This window comes from Daldinia vernicosa, assembly GCF_022497035.1.
Source record: "Daldinia vernicosa strain CBS 139.73 unplaced genomic scaffold F5Y00scaffold_39, whole genome shotgun sequence".
Classification (NCBI taxonomy): domain Eukaryota; kingdom Fungi; phylum Ascomycota; class Sordariomycetes; order Xylariales; family Hypoxylaceae; genus Daldinia; species Daldinia vernicosa.
Window position 1 is genome coordinate 179364 of NW_025953955.1, and position 14420 is coordinate 193783.

The 14420-nt window shown below is 46.6% G+C and overlaps 4 protein-coding genes across 4 annotated transcripts; 2 read left to right on the forward strand and 2 right to left on the reverse strand.

The window, feature by feature from the left end:
• Positions 1 to 593: 593 nt before the first annotated feature.
• Positions 594 to 3057, reverse strand: F5Y00DRAFT_242791 (casein kinase II, regulatory subunit). The gene is made up of 3 exons (XM_048008576.1): positions 2608 to 3057; positions 1823 to 2068; positions 594 to 1765 (listed from the first exon to the last, which is right to left on the reverse strand). The coding sequence occupies exons 1-3, from the start codon at positions 2665 to 2667 to the stop codon at positions 1289 to 1291; spliced, it is 783 nt and encodes a 260-aa protein (XP_047862837.1). The 5' UTR covers positions 2668 to 3057; the 3' UTR covers positions 594 to 1288.
• A 153-nt stretch (positions 3058 to 3210) lies between these two features.
• F5Y00DRAFT_242793 (RIC1-domain-containing protein) lies at positions 3211 to 7016 on the reverse strand. The gene is made up of 3 exons (XM_048008577.1): positions 6434 to 7016; positions 4187 to 6358; positions 3211 to 4135 (listed from the first exon to the last, which is right to left on the reverse strand). The coding sequence occupies exons 1-3, from the start codon at positions 6854 to 6856 to the stop codon at positions 3437 to 3439; spliced, it is 3294 nt and encodes a 1097-aa protein (XP_047862838.1). The 5' UTR covers positions 6857 to 7016; the 3' UTR covers positions 3211 to 3436.
• A 240-nt stretch (positions 7017 to 7256) lies between these two features.
• On the forward strand, positions 7257 to 9430 carry F5Y00DRAFT_242794 (WD40 repeat-like protein). Its single transcript, XM_048008578.1, has 6 exons — positions 7257 to 7561; positions 7695 to 7768; positions 7888 to 8126; positions 8177 to 8546; positions 8602 to 8646; positions 8709 to 9430. Exons 1-6 carry the CDS (start codon positions 7449 to 7451, stop codon positions 8870 to 8872), a joined length of 1005 nt encoding a protein of 334 aa, XP_047862839.1. The 5' UTR covers positions 7257 to 7448; the 3' UTR covers positions 8873 to 9430.
• Positions 9431 to 10635: 1205 nt separating this feature from the next.
• Positions 10636 to 13916, forward strand: F5Y00DRAFT_129176 (uncharacterized protein). The gene is made up of 7 exons (XM_048004187.1): positions 10636 to 11096; positions 11168 to 11510; positions 11564 to 11641; positions 11733 to 12002; positions 12055 to 12718; positions 12778 to 13020; positions 13080 to 13916. The coding sequence occupies exons 1-7, from the start codon at positions 10790 to 10792 to the stop codon at positions 13788 to 13790; spliced, it is 2616 nt and encodes an 871-aa protein (XP_047862840.1). The 5' UTR covers positions 10636 to 10789; the 3' UTR covers positions 13791 to 13916.
• The last annotated feature ends 504 nt before the right edge of the window (positions 13917 to 14420 follow it).

Genomic DNA, 14420 nt, shown 5'->3' on the forward strand with positions numbered 1-14420 from the left:
TTGGTCGGTTGTTCAACATACGAGGGTGGCATTTTCGCACTTGTAAACGACATTAGGTGTGCATATAGACAGAATACGAAACAAACTACTGGTTGGATTATTACCAGCGGAATACGAATTGGATTGCTTATAGTGACTGTCATATATCTAGGTAGATATATCTAGGTAGGTAGTAAAGTGTGTAGGGTAGGTAGGATGATGGGTTAGTCTTCGTGGCTTGCGTCTCGTAACGAATCCAGCTATCGCCCTTACGTCTTATCATGTGTGTCGCACAGTCCCTCCTCGAAGTTTAATAGCAGGTACGCTCCTGTCATCAAACCATAGCAAACACCTAGCAGCTGCCAGACCACCTGAGAAGAAGCAACAGCAGCCCCACCCCAGTACATGTATAAATACCCGCCCTGCCCATCCAATCTTTCACTTTCTCCTTTTCCTCTTTTCTTCCTCATCTTAGTGCACGGGCTTTAGACGTCACAGTGAGGAGTAATCCGAGTGCGTCTTTTTGCTAGTTGAAAACTATTTCCTGACCACTTCTGTCTGGGCTTGCCCGGGCAGGGAATTTTTGAAGCCCCAATGACGTCCCAGTACAGATTTTTTTCTCTCTCTCTTTTCTTTTTCGTCATGGCTCTATCCCTAGTTGGACGGAGGCGAGGAAGAAGACGAGGTGATGATTAGTACGGTATCTGGGATGAGCTAGCTTTCCTATCTACGTGGAGATGGTAGGTAGTGATTATTTACTGGCTACGTCTTAGATATCTAGGTAATCTATTGGGTTTATCAACTGCTATATCATATTATCCGTTACGCAGGGCACTACGTGTATGCTACCAATATAAACCCGAGATACCATCCTGTGGACATAACAACCTTGGGAAGCGTCTTTAATATCACCTCAACCGTATTATATCCGAAGGGAGAATTCAGCATACAAAGAAATATCATTAGTGAGGAACTTTATTAAAGGTATCCTGGGGGAATCTTGTAAAACGCCGTGGAATGACAACCAAGTCCTTCTCAAACGCCAGCATAATAACAAATCTGCATCTTGATTATGAATACCGCCTATACCATCCACTTTGTACTCGTGCCTTACATTAAAATCGTTGTTGAAGGCATGGGACAAGACATCGTGCTACACAAATAGAAGGATTTCGTTGCTTTGATTTGGCCGTAGGTATCGGAGCATTTTCCCTGTGACTCTTGTACGAATAAACTCCGACACGGTATACGCTCTTAGTGTTGATAGCGTGGTCATGCTCAGACAAAGATATCCGGCCAGAATCATAACCTAACCGACAACGTGCATGGCATCACCTTCCATTCCCTCTAGCTCTATATCGTCTTCCTCATCATCCTCTTCTTCGAGATCCTCATCACCCACGTCTTCCTTGAACCCGCTTTCTATTTCCAGCTTTCGTAACCGTCGGAGCATGTCTGCTCGCTGGGCATTTTGCCAACGGATCAGCGCCGCCGAGGCGTGTACCTTGAAACCGTAGACGCGGGGTATGTATCGGTCGGCGCTCTTCGGGGGGACTAATGCTGGGTAGACCTGAAACATGATGTTGTGGAACGAGGTACCGAAATACGCGCCGTCGATGGCTGCGTGTCGTGAGGACTTGGGGTTGTAGACATCTTCGCATCGAACGCAATAGAGCTTCACAGGTTTCTGATGTGGGATATCGGTCTGGCCCATCGGTAGGAGCGGGTGTGAATGACAGAAGACTCGCGGGCATTTGCCGAAATCGGCTTTTTTATATTTGTCGAGCTACAAATGGTTATAAGTTAGGCCCATATGAAATCTAATGAAGCGGGATGAGCATACCATCTTGGCCAGGCCACGCGTAGTAACAATGTAGCGAGCATGTATTAAACCATACAGATGACGGGCCGATTTCTCAATAGTCTCCCTCATGTCGTCATCGCAGTCGAGGTCGAATACGTCTGTGATAAGATCGAGAGCATATTGATAGTACTGGACTTCCGTGTTGAGTCCAGTCAGGTTGAAGCGGTCAGTGAGATAGTCTTCGTCAATCTCGCAAAAATACTCGTTTCCACGCGAAGATATAAACTAAGGGCGCATAGTTAGCATCAATATAAGAATAACACCTGATAATATGTCTAGGGAATATAGGCTTAATTTGGGGTTCGCGTAGATAGAGATGAAATATAGCTCTGGCGGGCTGGCGGGCATGTGGCTAAACATTCCGGTACTGACAGAGGAGTGCATCCAGTTCATCAAGAAAGATAAGTTAGGTCTATCTCGAAGGAATAGGGTCCGCGACGATGGGGCCGGGCTTCCCATGATTAATGCTGGCTAAAAGAAAAACAAATTGACTGATGATGATATAATTCTTTTGTAGAGAGTAGAGGGAACGCGTCACTGTACTTGGAAGACGAGTTTCCCACAAATCAAATACGGGTGAAGAGCAGCCATCGATACTTTCGAACAAAGGATATGTCGAACAAAGATAAGAAGTTAAGGTATTCTTAAAGTGGAATGCGCTCTCGCTCTCGAGAGAAGCTCTTGTGCCATTGGAATTTCGCTACCCACTACACCGCCTGCGTACTCGCGTCGGAAGAAGGTTCTGAAGAACCACATGCACTCACCCAATCTCGCCAATAGCTAGTGTAGTCACTATCAGATTCGGAAGCGAACTCGTCCATCATGACCACGTCGGGCAGTCTTGGTAGAATTGTTGGGTTTATAGTCGATGCGACGTTAAGTCTGGCGGTTGGGTCCCCGTGGGCGGAAGGGACAGAATGGAAAAGAGCGAAATGAGGTTTAAAATGGATAATGCTCTTAGGTCGCGTCGTATGGGAATACGGAGATGGAGGGGTTCAGGCGCAAACCGAGCAGCCAAAATTGATGAAATGCCGTCAAGGTCCAGTGGGCGCTGCTAGTGGGGGGGCTCGAAAAGTATAGTGGGTCCATATTTCAGCCTCAGCAGCCTCGCAGATGTATCCGGGGATGGAGACTCTACCTGCCAGGCCCAAACAATGGAATGCATTATGTGCAGTAGGTACATGTACCTCATAGTACTAAGATACTTAGGCACGTACATATAGGTGTAGATTAAACATCATCAATTACCTAAGATTAGATAATCAACCAAAGATGGACAATCCTCACTTATCATTGGTCGCATTACAAATGCAAGTATGCAATAACTAGTTAACCAGAGTTCCAAGATAACTCTTGCATCAACTTTTGCACCTTTCAGCATGTATTTGAACGTGTATTCAGGCCTCATCTCCTCTGGATAGGTATCTGTTTCAGGAATAATAGAATTACGTCTCATCAGACCAGTCTTCTGGGCCTGCATTCTAACCAGACCCAAAGGTTTACATTTACAATACGATCCCTTTAGCACCTAACCATGTGAATAATATAAACCACTTTTCGCTCGTCCCATTTTATCCCAAGTAACTCCTTCTATCATATTGGACTGGCTGTTCCCAAGCTGCTTATGTCGCTCGCTGATTGAGCGTCGGAACCTGTCTCCGAGTTCTGTCTCGTCATGCGGGAGCTGCCGTTAGCTTTCCGAGCCGGCACCTCGAGTCTAGACATTATATCTGTATCATCCGACTCTTGCTTGACTCGGATGTTGACTAGTTCCATTGCCTCTCTTAATGTCTCCCCGCTTTCGTCCATCGCCGCTAGGAACCGAGCTAGCTCTTTGCAAAGTTCCCAATCCTCTTCCCGGATCGCTCGCGAGAATAGCCGTACCGACTGCTCCGATGCTGCACTGAGCTCATCAAATGTGTGTAATATTAACAAGTAGCCCCCTGCCGTTTTTAACGAACCACGTTGAAGAGACTCTTCAAAAAGTTCTTGCGGCGGAGGTAGGTATGCAAAGAGCGTTCTCCAAGACCTGACCTCGGTTTTTCTTGTACATTGAACTACAATATCTAGATATTGCTTAAAAGACGATAAGAGAGAAAGCACCCTGGGAAGAATGGCCGCCTCTGGTTTAGGTGCCGAGTCGACTTCCTCGTCTAGAACGTGATGGAGTAGTACCTCTAGGCCGTGTGCAAAGTACTCGAGGTTTTGGTATTGCCGGGCCAATTTGAGTGCCGCAGCGGCGTTGTTTGTTACCAGATAAAAACGCAGAATTTCAGGGAGGAAAAGATGAGTCTAAAGATCATTAGCCTGGCACGGGAAAGGATAACCTAGGTATTTACCTACCCTGATAGAGAACCGGAAGAAAGAGAAACTGATGTCTCTTCGTTGGACTAATTCGGGCTCAACTCCTAGCACAATTCCTTTACCTAATAAGATGGAGAGGGGATAAAAGTCGATAGGCATGGAGACCGTAGATGGTAGTTCTTTCGTCGGTTCAATTGAAGTAGCTCGTAGAACTTCTTGGACATCGGGCCAGACTTTCAACTCATGGCCTTCAAATACCCATAACGAATTCCGAAGACTATTTTCTTCGGCCTCCGTAGAGAACCGCGCACTGGATTCGCCTAACATGTTAACGGAAAACTGGTCTCTCATGCTAACGTAGAACTCGACGTTGTGAGATATGACGCGCATATCGTATTTGAGCTGCCCTTCGTTATTGACGGACGGTTGAAGGAGGACGAGTTTCCCATCTACCAGGAACAAGACTGAGGCAAAAGCGACATCTTGTGAGGGATCACCATCGATCATTTGGTTCTCGGGTAATATCCAACTAAGGCCCCTCACTCTGGCGGGAGATCTGACAATACCGTGGAAGGCAATTTGTCCCACTTGTATGGGTCTTATTGCACCAGAAACGGGCGCAAATACAAAGTGATAAAGAAGGTTATCATAGGTGTAGACCAGTAGAGAGTCTTCTCCGGACGGAGTGATCAAGACAATAGGCGCTGGCATTTGCTGAGTAAACATGACGGTCGAACTCTCTAGAGCAGCTTCTCGCGAATATAATCGGAGCTCATACGATCTATTCGCTTCGACAGCTGCTACGAGGATGTGTTGATACCAACACATCCCGCCTCTGACCTGGAACTCGTTCTCCATGGCCTCATTCGCAAACGTCTTCCACCTACCGCTATTAACGCTGTAGTGTGCGAGTCCACGCCTGCCCGCAACCGCAACGTATCTACCGTCGGAAGATACGACGGTACACTTGATCGGCCATTGGTTCAGAAGATAATTAGCGGGGATCCTAGCATTGTGCCAAAGGAAAGGCTCGGCGGAGATACTGGTGAGATCTGGGAGATCGTAACCCCGGTAAACCATAACGCTAGATGAGCTCTGTAGTACGGTACGGAAGAGATTAGGAGGAGTGTAGCAACCGGTAACTGCACTCCGCGCCATCTCAAGCAACCAGATGGATTCATTCTGACGAGCAACCATCAATATCTCGCAGGCTCCGCCAATCCAACTAGCTTCCGTGATACCACTTAACCATGCCTCTTGATTAGAGGATGTGATAGAGGGGTTATTATGGAAGCTGTGGCCGGCAGTCTTTCCAAACACGCTCCACGTTGCCCATCCATCTTCATAGCCAGCGAAAAGACAGTATCCATCTGGGGAATAACTTAGAGTTCTTAAGGGACCTGCAGATTCGGACGAGACTGGGATTCGGTGGACGTGAGATGGGGGGATGTTGCCAGCGTAATCTCTAGCAGAATATACGCGGATACTCCCGTCAATACAGCCTACAGCTATCAGTGAGAATCTAGCATTAACGACCGCTTTGACGGCGTGGTCGCTACCGCTAAGAGGCGAATGGAAGCAGTAGCCTTTGAAGAGTTTCTTTGGGTCGAATTCGGGGTTATCTTTGGCCTGACTAGCTGAGATTCGTTGAACGGCGTATGCTTTCCCATCACTTGTAACCCAAGTAGAGAGGTTCATAGGCCGATCATGGGTCATTTCTTTGATTGATACCTTTTTCTCCAACCAACCCATGCGACTTACGAGCTCAGTGCTCGTCTGACCACCGCTACTGTCAGGGGTCCACTTGATGCATTGGACAGCCGCTGGCTTCTTGGTGGCAACGACCAACTCGTCGTCAAGGGCAATAGCATGTTCAATACCGGCGTCCACCTTGATCACCCTACGAAAACGGAGACTTATATCACGAACCCCGGCTCCTTCACCTGGACCTAATAGGATCTGATCGGGCGTATTATTACCAGGACCCCCAAAGTGACTTTGTCGTCGCCTTTGGATATTGCTATGGTCCGAAAAGTGAGGTTTGTAGACGCGGGACTCGGCATCGGTAGCAAGTGAATACGTAATTAAGAAGCCTAAGCTTGTTTGAACGACGAAGATAACGGAATCGGGCCTTAATAAGAGGGCGACATTAGTACCGTAGGATTTAATGGATGCTTCGGATCGGACGACGACGGCTTGGATCACGGTAGGCTAGAAGTAGACATCGTCATGGTTAGCAGGTAAAATTAAAATATAATGCTAAATATAATGTTATAGAGGACGAACTTTGGTCTGCCATATCGTCATGGTAGTGGCTGTAATTACGGCAAATAAATGACCAGTCCTAGACACTTTCAAAGCAATAATTGGATCTCCAGCTGGAATAGTACTGCCACTAGTCCCTGCAAGATGCTGCTGGGAAGTAGAAGTAGAGCTGCTACCATCATGATAAATGTCATGCTCCACCGAGTTTATAGCTGGAGTAGCTGGAGTTTTGAGACCAGGGGTGAGAGGTGGTATATATGTGTCCGGTATGGTCCTGTCTTTTTCATCGAGGAGTAAGGGAGGGGGTGGCTCAGAGCTTGACAGCGAGTCGCTATCTGCGGCGATAGAAGAGACGCCATCGTTGGATATGACGAAGTTCGTCTTAGTAGAAACTTGACTGGTGGTTGTCGCATATATTCTAGGAGTTCCAATGGGCCAGTACATGGCTAATACAGGCCCCCGGAACCTTCATCCGTATGCCCCAAATATTGGCAAGTCATAGACAAGGTGCGATAAGAATATGAACGGCCAATTGTGCCGCTATCTGAAAACTGCGTCAGTCGGCAACATCACGAGATGTGATGATGGACGAGCTTCTGGGGAAGGTTACTAAAGTTCTAGTTGATACATAAAGTACCTAGTTACATAGCTGCAGGTGCCCGGCGGTATGGCAGTATGGTTGGAAATCGCAATAATTGATTACAGCAGTTACAACAATACCTCTTAAGATAAGGAGGATACATATGTGGTTAAGCGGGAATTTAGACTCAAGCTAAGGTGGATCATTCACTTTAAGTACATCAACGTAGGTTAGGTACTTAGGTACGTCTGGACCTTTGTATCTGTTGGCTTTACCTCAAGCTTTAAAGCTTCAAACAATAAATTCACAACCTCAACTTTCGACAAAAAGCATAGAACTTTTTAGTATCTGCTGAATTTCCGTCGAAAAATATTATGAAACACCATATATTGGCATGAAATTATTTCTACTCCATCCGCAGTAACGACATAGTGATAATCTACTACTCGTGAAGCCATGGCACGCGTAGTACCAAGAACGTCCGTGGCAGCTGATAAGTTCAAGGTTATACTTCCCACTTTGAAGCCGACAATTTACCACGACCCGGCCGTGAACAAGACCCCAAACAAGTAAGTTACCGCTTATCTTTCTCCCTAGTCGGTATTCATAATATACGCGCTGTGGTCTCGTACCTACTCCCTAGATGGTACGACTACTGGACCCTGTGTTATAATCTGAGATCTGACTAATTACTTTTGCTAGCATTCGCACGATTGCTTGGAATCCACTGGGTACTTATATTGCGACTGGTTGTTTGGACAAAACCTTACGCGTCTGTACGTGATTCGTCCTCGGCTCATGATCCGACAACATAAGAATGCCCCTTTAGGATGATGTAATTGGGATTTTATGTTTACTGTGGTATGGAATGCTAATTCTTAATTACCGGTTTAAGGGAATGTGGACAAGCCTAATGTTCGTCAAACGACCGAGTTGAAAGGTCATACGGCATCAATCGAAAAGGTTGCTTTCAATCCCGTTAAGGAGCTCGAGTTGTGTAGTGTGAGCAGTGATGGAGTGGTTAGGTTCTGGGACGTCAAGACTAAGCAAGTCCTGAACGAGGTTAAAGGCTTAGGCGAGACCTTCACTTTAGCGTGGCATCCCCGCGGCGAATGTGTCCTCGTCGGGAATAAGGTAAATATTATCATCCAGCCTACTTCCCAAAGACTAACCCATTGCTTTAGGAAGACAAGCTCTTCATTATTTCACCAACCCAAAGCACACCGATTTCATCACATCAACAGCCTGTGCAGACTAACGACATTGCATTCTGTTGGAGTGGCCAAAGAATATTTGCTACTACTGGAGATGGAAAAACAAGAATCCTCTCATTCCCGGATTTTGAGCCCGCCTACCAGTTTGACTACAAGGAAGGTCCAGATGCCGAATTCAAGTTGACCGGGCATACCTCGTCCTGCATATCTGTTGAGCTACATCCATATAACCGGTACTTAGCCACGGGTGGAACTGATTCACTGATTTCGCTTTGGGAAACAACGGAATGGAATTGTGTTAGAACTGCGACTAAGATGATCGGTCCAGTTCGCAGTCTCAGTACGTATATTGAAATCATACGTCATAAATCATCCGTGCTAACTTTTCGACACAGGTTTCTCTTGGGATGGTCTCTATATAGTAGGCGGAAGTGAGGAGGGTAAGTATCATTAAGTCGTACATTTGTTGACACCGAGACTAAATTTCTTGTCATGCTTGTAGGATCCGGACTAGAGATATTCAACTCCGAAACGGGAGACCATCTCTGCACATATAAGACCACGACAGCTTCTCCTGTTATTGCATGGTCTCCAAACCGATATTCACTCGCGTACATTGACTCGGGAAGTCTACGAGTAATAGGGGCCAGCGCAGGGACGAAATAGGAAGACTCGGAGTCAATCTGATTGACGGTTATGAAAGCAGATACTCGAGAGAAACCAATGGTTCCGATAGCCGCGACGACGGCCAAGACCGAATTCTGAACGAATATAAGATATAAGAAATCACGTCCGTATAGGCAATTCTACTGAGAAGGGATTGACGCGCTGAGCTGAAAAGCAGCCTCTAAAAAAAGGGTTCCTAATTTAGACAGATAGGGGGTAGCATATGGGATGCTGCTTATTGTCATCATCATTAGAGACAAGTGTTGGTTTAACAGAGTTGGGGGCGACATCCGATACAACATATAAGAGGCTATCTCGCGAGATAATGTTTCACCAACAACCCTAGATTACCACATGAAGCTTACTGGGAGAGACGGTACTTTAATAGGAAGCCTGTTTGATAGCACTACCTTTCCCTGAAAGCTTTGATACCTTAGGTACATAGCAAGAGTGTTATACGGTGAATTGACATCGCAATGCTCCACGGCCTTTACTATATAATAATACACTAATCTTTTCCATGCCACTCGCTGTTTTCTAAACTGCAACCTGCTTACAGTCGCCTACTTGATGGTGCTGAGATGGAGAAATTTTTAGGTCATTTGTCATTTTAAGCTTAGATGTAGGCTTAAGTTGGCGCAGTTTCGCCAAGCTTTATGGACTGCGCTGTAGAATTAGGTACTTCGTATAGTGTACGGAGTGCTATCTTACATAGTACAATACAACAATTCCCCACTATCTCCTTAAGTGCGAGGGGTTTCAGACAACTGAGTGTTCGTTCCGATAAATTCTAGAAAATAGAATAGCCAATCAGATTTAATTATAGCTTACGTTGCTTACATGTAGGTACCTACATAGTCGATGTGAAACCAGTACTCCGGGTTCTATGAAGACATCTCATAAAGGTACTAGTTAATCTTATAACAATACAAGATTGACCTACGAATATCAATAAGGCTGCAATATAAATAATAGCAAGAACGGCACAAAGAAGGAAATACTAGAGTACTTGAGACCCCGCTAATAACATTATCTTATGTGGGCTATGGAATCGATTTAATCTAAAATCCACTTTGTTGCTTCTACTACTCAGCCCTACTAGTGTAGACAAGTCCCTCTTACATTAGTAATTCATATTGGCTCGACTTTTTCTTTGTGATTGGCAGGATATAGCGACGTAGCGACCGGGATTCAATCCCATATATCTCCTGAATTTGCATGAGTATATGTAGGTATTGGTAGGGGACAGTCATTCTTCCTGTTGCCTATGTCCTGACAGTCGACTTGGTAACTTAGGTATCTACCTGTCTACACACCACCTCGGGATTTCGTATAGAGAGGTATACACTATTTTCTTACAAGGCGGCGCGTGGCTATTGCTAATCCCGTCTTGAAGTTTGGGGTCGCTCTTCAGCCCTGAATGTTCTTCAACTACTTGGTCCCAAGCAACAATATCATTGCGAATTCCACTTATAGAAAAGAGATTCTATTAAGATCATTCCCCACATTACGAGGCCCGGGATCCCCTCTCCTAAAGACCCTCTTCACGGCTTCCATACATTTTCCCCGTCTACTCGCCAATGCTTATCGACTCGATTTCCCGCCGTAAGATTTAAGGCTTATACCGCCTGGGGCTTAACGACACACGTTAAAACATCGAGACAGAGTGTCGGAGGGAGAGAAATATTTTAAAAGAGAAAAAAAAAAGAACTTGGAAGGGGTTGGATTGAATTGTTTCTGTCGCCGATATCTCGTTTTGACAGTGGCCGTCGAACTGGCGCGCGTATCCAAGACGCTATCGTGGCTTGAGGCCGAAGCGCATCCCGAAATACATACAGCTCTTCCGTTCGGGGTCTTCTACCGGCGCGCTACGGAGTCATCGCCGCTTTCCCGCACTATCTAATCTTGTCTTAGATTATGTCGACTTCGACTGGCGAAGCCCCTGGCGCCGCAGCCAACGACTCTGGGTCTCAGGGAGGCACAGACAACAGTCCAACCGCCGATACGAGCCCACCCGCCGCGCCTCAAAACCAGAATAACGGCAATGTTCCCAGGCCGAAGCGGCTAGCGTGTATGATATGTCGAAAACGCAAGCTCAGATGCGACGGCGTAAAGCCGAGTTGTAGTACATGTACGAGGTTAGGACACGCTTGCGCTTACGATGAAGTGAGACGAAAGAGTGGCCCTAAAAGGGGATATGTGAAGGCTCTAGAAGAGAGATTGAGTAAGTGTCAATTCAACAAGACACCTATTGGAACCAGTGAATAGGAACTAAGGGGTCTTGCTCTCATTTAGAACAAGTCGAGACGCTCCTGAATAAAACCCAAGAGCCGTCTTTTACCGTTGGGGTTGATGCGGGCAAAACGCCAAACGTCACCTTCGAACAACCGAATCGCAACCAACGAACCGCTCCGACGCCTAATTTTAATATACCAAATCCTCAAATAAACATATCAAGAGATCGTGATATGGACCAATGGCATTTCAATGCCGAGTCACCACAAGCACCCGCCGGCTTAGATGAATTTAATTTTGGCGGGAACATGAACATGGGCGGTATGGACAGTAGTTTTACGTGGGAGATGATTGGTCTTGGACTGGAAGAACCTCTCCCGCCGCAGGAGACGATCGATGAACTGTTAGAGTCCCTTAACGTATATGCACACGATCTTGACTAACAGAAATTCGCAGGCATCAAATATACTTCGATAAGATCCATCCATCGTTGCCCATGATTCATAAATTCCGGTACCTGGCGGCGATGAATTTGTATGATATACCCTTTGCATTTCTACCGTGTACCTACCCTTAACTTTCTAGGCTGTGTTCATGCTGGTCTCCATACTTATTCACTCGCTAGGGCGCCGAACCAACGACCTCCCGTTGCATTGCGATATGCGATTTGGACCCAGGCATGTGCGGTAGCAGACAAGTTTGCGGATTTAAAAGACCTCTTTTACCAGCGCGCTCGTAAGTATATCGAGGCAGATTACGTCAAAGGCTATGGCGAGCACATGATTTCAGTAGCTCATGCTCAAACTCATGTGCTGCTTGCGTCGTATGAATTTAAGATGATGTACTTCCCAAGAGCGTGGATGAGCACAGGCGCTGCTGTGCGCTTATGCCAGATGTAAGTACTAGAGTAAAGCTGGCTTGGACGACTCACTGCTCACAAACTTTAGGATTGGACTGCACAGACTTGACGGGACGGGCCTTGATGTGAAGCAATGCCTTCCGCCTCCTCGCGACTGGACGGAGCGTGAAGAGAGGCGAAGGACCTTTTGGATGGCCTTCTCGCAGGACCGGTATGCAAGCATTGGTACCGGTTGGCCCATGACGATCGATGAGCGAGATGTTATGACCAATTTGCCATCTTCGGAGGAGGCGTTCGAAATGAGCCGACCAGAACAGACGCAATCGCTTGCGGACTCGATGTGCCCAGCTGGAGCCGCCAAGCTTTCATCCTTCGGAGGTATCGTATTGATGGCCTGTTTATTCGGCCGCAATCTCGTCCATCTTCATCGGCCAGATGCCGACGATCGCGACCACGATCTCAATGGGGAGTTCTGGAAGCGCCATAGGAATATGGATAACATTCTGCTAAATACGTCCCTCTGTCTACCAAACCATCTAAAACTTCCTGTCGGGCTTTCTAATCCCAACATCGTATTTACTAATATGAACATCCATACTTCGACGATATGTCTTCACCAAGCGGCTATCTTTAAGGCAGACCGGAATAAACTCCCGCCGTCTGTTAGTGCGGAAAGCAAAGTACGATGCATCACGGCAGCGAACGAGATTGCCAGCATCATGAGAATGGTATCACACTTAGACTTGTGTGCTGTAAGTGCCCGTTGAAGAACCCTAGACGAGCATGAGCCCCGCATCTAACAAGATTGTAGATGAATCCGTTCATATCTTTTTGTTTATACGTTGCTGCGCGGGTATTTGTTCAATACCTGAAGAGTAGGCCGGACGACAGCCAGACAGCGGATTCGCTACGGTTCCTCCTTGCCGCTATGAATGCATTGAAGAGGAAGAACCCCTTAACCGAATCATTCTTAGTGCAATTGGATGTCGACTTAGAAGCGTTAGGAACGCGAATACCTAAGCTCAAGTCTGCCTTCCCAAGGAGTGCAGATAGCGTAAGTTTCATTCTAAATCATTCATTAATGAGTATCCTGGATTAACTAACAACTTCAAGCCTGGCTCGGGTGTCAAGCTTCCAAAGATGCCTTATCGAAAAAATGGTGTCGGAGATGCTACTAACTGCGCAACGGATCACGAGTCAGGAGGTGGTGGCCTTCTTGCTTATCGCCATGCAAACGTGGGTAGTGACAACCCGCCAAATGCTTCTAATAATTGTCAATCTGAAAATCAGCATCCGATCAACGGTAGACAACTGGTGGATGAGTTCGCGGGCCAAAATTGGCTTGCGGGAGAACAAGGCCAGGCCACTCGTGACCAGATTGCTAGTAATAATAGTTGCAACCACGCAACAATTCCGCCTATAATGTTCCCGGGGTTCGTAGAAGGGACTACAAGCGACTCAAACGATATATCACCATCGTCAAATACTGATGGGCCATCAAATAGACCAACGCCAAATTCGAGTACCGCCTCAGATAATCGCCAGAGCACGACGGGACCTGGTCATATGGCAAGCTCGAGCGGCAGGAGGTCTTTTGATACCAGTCCTATCGGATCCCACCAGTCTCTAGGGCCTCAAGCCGAGATGGACGCGACTACAGCCGCTTTCTTTCAAATGGGGGGTGGTACAGGCATGACTCCAGACCAAGGTTTCACACTTCCAGATAATTGGGCTGGGCAAAGTGATATGACGCCCGTAGCCGAGGGGGTTCTTCAACACCTATTAGATGTGCGAATGGACTTGGGATGGGAACCTAACACATAACGCTGTCACGAGGGCCGGGCCATTAACTAATCGAAGCATGTCCGTTCTCTCGATATAAGCTGAATAGGAGCAAGGCAGGATTGGATATGTACAGGGTTGACCATCGGGCCAGGCGCTTTATTACGACTTGGGACATACATATTGGGGCGTTCTAGGTGCTGCGCGTCCGATATCGACACGGAGGTTACGTTCATTTTGGAACTGTATAGTAGACTGTCATGACGTGACGCACGGGGGTTGGATTTTTCTAATATGTCGGTAACGGAAGGCGAAGGAACCCTTACCTCACTTATCCATATACTCCATTCAAATTCACATAGACGAATAAATGACGAAATCCTACTACCTACCTATGTACCTAGGCAGATACCCAAAGAAATGCGTATTTTACAAAGATATCCAGTTGGAGTTGAAAGCTGGATATAGTATTGCATTATGCAATCTATAAACATGATGAGTGGAAAATATGTTTTCTATTAGGTATCTAATAGCCCCTTATCTGTCAAATATCGCGGCAACAGCCTAGGATTGGCGACTCGATGCCTATCACGTACCCAGACTGCCAGGTTTAGAAAGCTGCAGATGCGGGCACGTAAGCTCCCTTCGTACCACGACGCCGTAATTACCAGA

Bases quoted from the DNA above. Each gene is read 5' to 3' on its own strand.
- F5Y00DRAFT_242791 (XM_048008576.1), bottom strand. From the start codon at position 2,667: ATGATGGACGAGTTCGCTTCCGAATCTGATAGTGACTACACTAGCTAT. The intron at 2,069-2,607 runs GTGAGTGCATGT...ATGCGCCCTTAG, and splicing joins CTAGCTATTGGCGAGATTGG to TTTATATCTTCGCGTGGAAA. The intron at 1,766-1,822 runs GTATGCTCATCC...AACCATTTGTAG, and splicing joins CGCGTGGCCTGGCCAAGATG to CTCGACAAATATAAAAAAGC.
- F5Y00DRAFT_242793 (XM_048008577.1), bottom strand. From the start codon at position 6,856: ATGTACTGGCCCATTGGAACTCCTAGAATATATGCGACAACCACCAGT. The intron at 6,359-6,433 runs GTTCGTCCTCTA...GTCTACTTCTAG, and splicing joins TGACGATATGGCAGACCAAA to CCTACCGTGATCCAAGCCGT. The intron at 4,136-4,186 runs GTAGGTAAATAC...AATGATCTTTAG, and splicing joins TCTTCCGGTTCTCTATCAGG to ACTCATCTTTTCCTCCCTGA.
- F5Y00DRAFT_242794 (XM_048008578.1), top strand. From the start codon at position 7,449: ATGGCACGCGTAGTACCAAGAACGTCCGTGGCAGCTGATAAGTTCAAG. The intron at 7,769-7,887 runs GTACGTGATTCG...TACCGGTTTAAG, and splicing joins GGACAAAACCTTACGCGTCT to GGAATGTGGACAAGCCTAAT. The intron at 8,127-8,176 runs GTAAATATTATC...CCATTGCTTTAG, and splicing joins GTGTCCTCGTCGGGAATAAG to GAAGACAAGCTCTTCATTAT.
- F5Y00DRAFT_129176 (XM_048004187.1), top strand. From the start codon at position 10,790: ATGTCGACTTCGACTGGCGAAGCCCCTGGCGCCGCAGCCAACGACTCT. The intron at 12,003-12,054 runs GTAAGTACTAGA...CACAAACTTTAG, and splicing joins GCTGTGCGCTTATGCCAGAT to GATTGGACTGCACAGACTTG. The intron at 13,021-13,079 runs GTAAGTTTCATT...AACAACTTCAAG, and splicing joins TCCCAAGGAGTGCAGATAGC to CCTGGCTCGGGTGTCAAGCT.